Source organism: Pagrus pagrus (genome assembly GCF_965226575.1).
Source record: "Pagrus pagrus genome assembly, chromosome: 7".
Lineage (NCBI taxonomy): Eukaryota > Metazoa > Chordata > Actinopteri > Spariformes > Sparidae > Pagrus > Pagrus pagrus.
In genome coordinates this window covers 30,315,426-30,323,029 of record NC_140191.1, presented here as the reverse complement: position 1 = coordinate 30,323,029, position 7,604 = coordinate 30,315,426, and the positions used below count along the sequence as shown (strand labels likewise).

Sequence of the window (7,604 nt, the reverse complement as noted above, 5' to 3'; positions counted from 1 at the left end):
TACAAGATAGGAGTGTTGAATAACAAAGAAAATGTACTAAAGATCTAATCTTGTTGGTTTACAGAAAAAGTAAGAAGAGAGTCTCAGTATACAGAATTATCTTTAATTCATAAAAGATTTACAATATTTACATATAACACACCTATACGTATGGCAGGGTAAGCCAAAGATCTTGGCACTCTTCTCAGAATTTCCTCTTTTGGCTGATTGTCACTTATATACAGTTATGGTCTCTATGTACATTGTGCTTGTTTTATCTGGCAAACAAGGTTTAAGTATAACAGGGTAAAATACAAACACACACGCACACACACACGCACACGCAGTCATTTGGATTCCTGCTGTTGAGGATGGAGTCCACAGCATCAACAGTGTTAAGGAAACATCTCTGCTGGCTCAAAGTCGTACACACAAAGGCACGTTTAGGCATCAACTCACCTCAACTCCAACATGTGACAATGCATGAACTTATGATATATCTGTCAGTATTACATGGTAAAGTGCACATCAAATGTCTTTGGTTTAATAATTATTGCCTTGTTTGTTTTTCATAAAGAGAGCAAAGCCATTCTGACTCTTACTGTCTCCATGCCCAGCACATCTTTGGAAGCTTCGAGTTAACTTGGGCTTTTTGGCTTTTCAGCTGATTAAGACAAGTTGTTACATTTTAGAAGCGCTGAAGTCCAAGAGTACGACCCAGAGTCCGTCTCTGCCGGCCTAGAAGATATGGCACTGCGACTCAACTCAAAGGCCTGTAGGCAGACCTCAACTCCTGAAGATCTCTCTTCAATCCCATCAAAGTAGAACAAGTGCCCTTGTTGAAAAATCTCCCTCAGAGTCCTTTAAAGAACATAAAGCTTCCTCTCACTTCTCGTCACTCACGGAGCAGTCCACGGCTATGATGTCCTGTATTTCTGTGATTTTAACCATCTCCTCTGGGATCTCCACCTCTACGGGGATCTTCAGCTCCTCAGGGATCTTCTCTTCTGAGGAGCTGCGGCTGGACAGTTTGTCCAGCTCATCCTCCAACTCGCAGACGCGTTCAGCGACACAGTGGGCAGTGAGTCGGGCCTCAGGGTCGTGATCCCAGCATTCCATGATGGTGGCGCAGATCACTGCAACACCCTGTCAGGAGAGAGAGAGCAAGGAATCTCAGACTCCACACTAAATTGAAGTCTTAGGACTATTTGGGTAAAGACGTAGTGTGTATAAATGCGTAAGACTATATGTGGGGTGGACCCTAGAAAGTACAGCCAATGCTTACGCAGGTGCTAATGGGGATCCTAATAAAAAGATAAGATAAAGATAAGATAAAATATGTTTGTAAAATACAATATATTGTAAAGATTAAACGAGTGGTTCCCAAACTCTTGTGACCCCATTCAGGCTCATTTGTACTCAGTGTTAGGTACGTATATGGACACTGACAGAGCCGTCTGTATGTACTCTGATTTAATTTCAGCCATACTTGTGCACGTTTTCTGAAAGCTTACGGATGTGGACAAAACTGAGCAATACCACCAGAAATCATAGGGTGCAGTGTAGCCAATAATTTAAGTAAAAGGACCATAGGTAACAACGAGTTTGAAGAATCGCGGACATTCGACATCCTCTACCATTGCCATGTTCGTCGTTGTAATAAAGTCTTGACTTTGGACAGTTAAGGTTACAGCATTTGAGATTGATGTATGTATTTTTGTAAAGTAGAGTCATTGCAGTGACAATATTGACGTGACGTATTTACTCTTTGGTTTAAATATATAAGAAATACAATGCTTTTTTGCATTTAAAAGATATCAAAATCAATCAGATAAAGTCTGTCTGCATGTATTTGAATCATCTACCTTCTAAATTAAAACATTAGCAGAAGACTATATTCAGCTTTGATGGTGTATTCTTTAATGATGAAACCAAGGGACAACATCTGAAAATGAGCATTTTGGCTGACATATTTATAATGATGTTGATTAATGTGCTTTGTCCATGTCAAAATAAATAAAATAAACCAGGAAATTCCTACAGAATGATCAATAACAATGCATATCCTCACTGCGTATTGTATGGAAATGTCATTCCAATATAGCAGCACATACCTGATGCCTGAGCCAGGTGTCTGGGATCTCAGGTCTTCCTCTGTCTCTCAGCACGTTGTCCTTCATGCTCTCCACACAGGGGTGCTCTCGCACTTTTGAGCCATATGCCGGCTCGTACTCCTTCATCTCTGTAAACACAAACACAAGCCATGGATTAGATATTGACTGCAAATCAACACAGTCCCAATTGCAGAAGGTATGCTTTCTTCATATCATTTTGTCCATGCCATCATGTTTCTGTCACTTCCAGGCAAGTATGTGATGATAACAAGATGTAGAGGAGTTGGCTCAGTTCACCATGAATACAACAATTGCACATGTCATGTCATTTAAATGAATATAAAAGAGAGTCAAACAGGTGGCCTATTGAGCTAATGTTATTAGAAAGTGTAAAAGCATCCTGGTATGAGGTAATTTTACCTCAACGACTGAGCTGTTAGTTCCACCTAAGCTGTCCACTTTGTACACTGGCACTGGTGATGGTGGGAAATAAATAGTCTTTTATGATGTCTCCATGGGAGGGTAAAAAGCTCATTCTGGCACTTGAAAAATTATTGTTTCTAAAAACAACAAATCGGCTTCTGCTAATGAGCAATTAGTTGCAACCTCAGACCATAGCATACACCAGAACCACAATATGGCTTTTTTTTTTTTTTTTTAAGGATATCATGCAGAAGAACCAGCAGGGAAAAAAAGAGAGCATAACGTCAAAATCATGAAAAATGAAAAACAAAGTTCCAGGACTGGTTCCAGACCTCATGAAACTGAACTCACAACAGCTGCAGTCTGTCTTCAGCACTAAAGAGAGGGCTCTCAGGATCTCACAGTTGCTGTGAAATGAGACACTAGTTGCTGCAAAGTCATCCTACTTTACCCATCTGAGCCAGAAAATTATATGCATATTTCCATAGTGTAAGCACCTTCTTCCTTGTGTAGGTTGGTGATTTCTCTTTTTTTTCTGTAAAGGGGGATATATTACTAATTAACCATCAATAGGTGGTGTTCCCACCCATCTATTGATGAAGGAATAGAGAAGTGATCTCCAATCAAATCAAAATTCCACAATCAGTCCGGATAGTGAGGTTGAAGTTAACCTTTGAAACAGCAATAATCTAACCATGTATTTAATTAGTTGCTGTTCTGGAGTTTTCATTCATATCACATGGTCTTCAGCAGCAGATGGAGATTTCCCAGTTGAAATGGATCTCAGGCAGCAGCTGTTCAATCATAGCTTAGCAACCATAAGGCCTGACCAGCTTTGGATTTCTTCACATTTAATCATTGTGAATGAACCTGTAGTACATTGCAAAAACTATATTTCTAAGTTGGTGAGTTAATCCTTTATTTAGATCAATGGTGCCCAAACTTTGCCCCTTGGAATGCCAAAATTGAAACTTAATGGTGTGTTAAAAGCAAGTACCTATTTGTATTATAATTTATCGTATTGTATTGTATTGTTGAGATGTAAAGTCGTACTAGGATCCCAATCAGTCAATTGGATCCAAACTACAGTCCAATTGACTAGCTTCCTATGCATCATGTTGAAGCAGAGAAGGTGAACCCAAAATGCACGAGATAGTAGGCAGGGAGTGTAATGGATGAAGTTTTAATCTTGGTCACAGCAAAACAAGGAATAGGCAAACACAAAAACAGGCTCAGGGATACTCAACAGCCCAAACGGGAAAACAGCAACAGCACGGCACAGACACTAAGCAGAAGACTCAACGATGACTGAACAAAAGACTGTACTTAAATACAAACTACATAAATGAGAGAATGAGGTGCAGTGGAGACTTTGAGTGAGGCGGAGAAACACAGGAGAAACACCCTGCATTCCAATACCCATACTATCATATTATTTAGGGGTAATGTTTGGGGTTGAGAGGACAAAAAAGGAGACATCTTGTAAAGATAGGGACTCCAGTCCGACTGAAGTCGCCAAACACAGAGACTTGAGACTTGACTTAGACTCGTATTCAAAATACAGGTGCATCTCAATAAATTAGAATATCGTGGAAAGGTCAATTTATTTTAGTAATTCAATTTAAAAAAAACGGAACTCATATATTAAATAGATTCATTTCACACAAAGTGAAATATTTCACGCCTTTATTTGTTTTAATCTTGATGATTACAGCTTACAGCTCATGAGAACCCAAAATTCAGTATTTCAGAAAATTAGAATATTACATAAGACCAGTAAAAAAAGGATTTTTAATACAGAAATGTCGGCCTTCTGAAAAGTATGTTCTTGTATATGCACTCAGCACTTGGTCAGGGCTCCTTTTGCATGAATTAGTGCGGCGTGGCATGGAGTCGATCAGCCTGTGGCACTGCTGAGGTGTTAAGGAAGCCCAGGTTGCTTCGATAACGGCCTTCAGCTCAGCTGCATTGTTGGGTCTCGTGTCTCTCATCTTCCTCTTGACAAAACCCCATACATTTTCTATGGGTTCAGGTCAGGCGAGTTTGCTGGCCAATCAAGCAAAGTAATCCCATGGTCTAAACCAGGTATTGGTACTTTTGGAAGTATGGGCAGGTGCCAAGTCCTGCTGGAAAATGAAATCAGCATCTCCATAAAGCTTGTCAGCAGAAGGAAGCATGAAGTGGTCTAAAATTTCCTGGTAGACGGCTACGTTGACTTTGGACTTGATAAAACACAGTGGACCAACACCAGAGACATGGCTCCCCAAATCATCACTGACTGTTGAAACTTCACACTGGACTTCAATGCACTGACTCCTGCTTCAGTCCACTCCTTGTGAAGCTCCCCCAAATTTTTGAATGGCCTTTGCTTGACAATCGTCTCAAGGCTGCAGTTATCCCTGTTGCTTGTGCACCTTTTCCTACCACACTTTTTCCTTCCACTCAACTTTCTATAAATATGCTTGGATACAGCACTCTTTGAACAGCCAGCTTCTTTAGCAATGACCTTTTGAGGCTTATCCTCCTTGTGGAGGGTGTCAATGACTTCTGTCTTCTGCACAACTGTCAAGTCAGCAGTCTTCCCCATGATTGTGTAGCATACTTAACCAGACTGAGACCATTTAAAGGCTCAGGAAGCCTGTGCAGGTGTTTTGAGTTAATAAGTTGATTAGAGTGTGACACCTTCAGTCTTCAAGATTGAACTTTTTCACAATATTCAAATTTTCTGAGATACTGAATTTAGGGTTTTCATGAGCTGTAAGCCGTAATCATCAAGATTAAAACAAATAAAGGCTTGAAATATTTCACTTTGTGTGTAATGAATCTATATAATATGAGTTCCGTTTTTTAAAATTGAATTACTGAAATAAATGAACTTTTCCATGATATTCTAATTTATTGAGATACACCTGTATTTGAGACTCATCTTGGACTCACTTGTGAACAGTCTGGCGAGCTGACAGTCATTCCCACTCTCCCTCCCTCACCTTTCACAAGCTCGAGGCCACAGATGATGATGTATGCTGGCGAGCACACTGACAGCTGCTGTGCCATTTGTCATCACCTTTGCTTCACACAAGGCCCAAACAAAAGACCTGCCAAATGCAACGCCTGCATGATCAAAATAAAGGACGCTGGATCGACCACATCAAACTTTATCAAGCACCTGAAAACACATCTGGATAGTTCATTTTGTCAGTTAAATGTTAGCATTCATGGATGGTTAGCAAACATGTTTAGCTCAGCATAATAAGCCATTTAACATTGCTTGCCTGATTAGACTGCTGTTGGGTGAATATTTTGAAAAGATTAGTGTATGCTTGCCACACTTGCTCGCATAGAGCTGGCTACGCCACGACAGTAAAAATGCTCAGGTAGTTTAGTAGTCCAAATTTTGACTTGCAAAAAAAAGACTTCTCTGGCATCTTGTACAGCAATGATTTGAGGTTTATTGCTGTGGGGGTGGCGCCATGCACTTGTTAATGGATTAAATGAGCTGACAAAGTACACAGGGAGGATACAGGACAGCAGTATAACAGCTTTTGACCTATTAATTATTAAAAACTCCTGCGCTGAAATACGTCTTACTGTGGAATGATTTTTACATAAATCCACAGCTTATAGGCTACAAATCAATTATAAGCTTGCTTTCTGAACAGTTCACCATCAGCAGCTGAATTTATTAGTAATTTAGCTTTTGCAGTCACGCTAAAATAGAAAATATATATTAAATCCTGTGGTTGGTTCACTTGCTCTCATACCACGAACAAACCACATCAGTTTGCTCAGAAGTGATCCAATACCCAACATTTCAAAGTTCAAGGTCTCAGTCCAGTTGTCCAAGCACACTAAACGAGAAATCAGTTTAGGTGTAAATGCACCCTATAAAGACACTGTAGTGAGATTATTTTCAAATGAAAGGTATGTTATAATGAAATCTAGGAAAAGCTGCAGTGGTTTTATTTAAGTCAGGCCCCTGTGGTGTCTGCCGCTGTGTCTTCAAACACAGGAAGTGGGAAGGTTGAAGAGGAACCCCCGGACAGGAAGTTGGAGGGCTGGGATTAAGACTGTGTGCAGAGAAGCTGATTCTACAGGGCCACACTTCCTGTTTTTGACATGTGTATTTTCAAACAGGATCCCGCCTGGCCTGGCCCATTCCCCTGGAGGTTATTCATGCCAGGGCTGGTATTGTCTTCAGCTCTCTGCTGTTTAGATCTCCTACTGTGGAGCTAGTATAAATACCACATATTTTCCTCGACTGGATACACCTGAAAAAAGGAACAGCAAAGCAGGCTGATCTAAAAAGAGAAAGTTGAAAACAGAAATAAAAGGAGGTGGCGTGTTTTCTAAACATGAAGGCATGACTAAGTAGAGAAAGGTCTCATTTAACACCCAGATGATGATTGGGCTTCTACAATTTCGTCATCATGTTTCTGAATGATATCTGGGACATAAGAGATGTAGACATACATACAGACCATCACTGCTGTCTATATAAGAAGCATCCCTACTGCAACTCTGGACATTTGGAAGCTATGAGAAAAATGTCATCTGTGGTTTAAGAACAGATTTCACAAGAGACTGCAACCACAGCCTCAGTCTCAGATTCCACTTGCTGTCTGGGGCCAATGGTTAAAGTCCTAGTATATCCAATCTAAGGGGCGGAAAGTGGTTTACGACAGTTTCCTTTTCAGATTATTTGTCTGAAACCTTTGTGGCCTGGAGGATAGCAGAAACCTCTGTGACTGACTACACTGTCTGGGACATGCTATCTTAAAAAAAAAACAGCTCCATGTTTGGCATTCAACAGACCTTTGTCTCTGAACATGAGACAGATCCCACATTTAGGCAGTACAAACTACAACATAAGAAGTAGAAATTAACCTGCAGACTCTCTGATGAACTACAACCTCTCATCAAAACAAAATCTTCTCCTTATACAAGTGAAGCATCCCACCCCCAAAAAGAGCTTTGGGCTGAATCGCTGCAGCTGGTTTATGGAACATTATGTTGTGTGAATGTTTAAGGTGTTTTTTGGGGGAATTTTTAGCTCCTGAGTGAAATTGGCGAACGCACAACTTTGCTGCA

The 7,604-nt window shown here is 40.4% G+C and overlaps 1 protein-coding gene across 3 annotated transcripts in view; it reads right to left on the bottom strand.

Moving 5' to 3' along the window:
• Window positions 1–95: 95 nt before the first annotated feature.
• LOC311259756 (TGF-beta receptor type-2-like) overlaps window positions 96–7,604 on the bottom strand; it is a 68,130-nt gene continuing 60,621 nt past the window's right edge. For all 3 annotated transcript variants that reach the window (XM_084357065.1, XM_084357063.1, XM_084357064.1), the window contains exons 9-10: window positions 2,094–2,221; window positions 96–1,125 (exon numbers count right to left, since the gene is read on the bottom strand). In XM_084357065.1, the coding sequence (XP_084213191.1) occupies window positions 865–1,125; window positions 2,094–2,221 (389 nt within the window). In that variant the 3' untranslated portion in view covers window positions 96–864. The remainder of the gene's footprint in view (window positions 1,126–2,093; window positions 2,222–7,604) is intronic.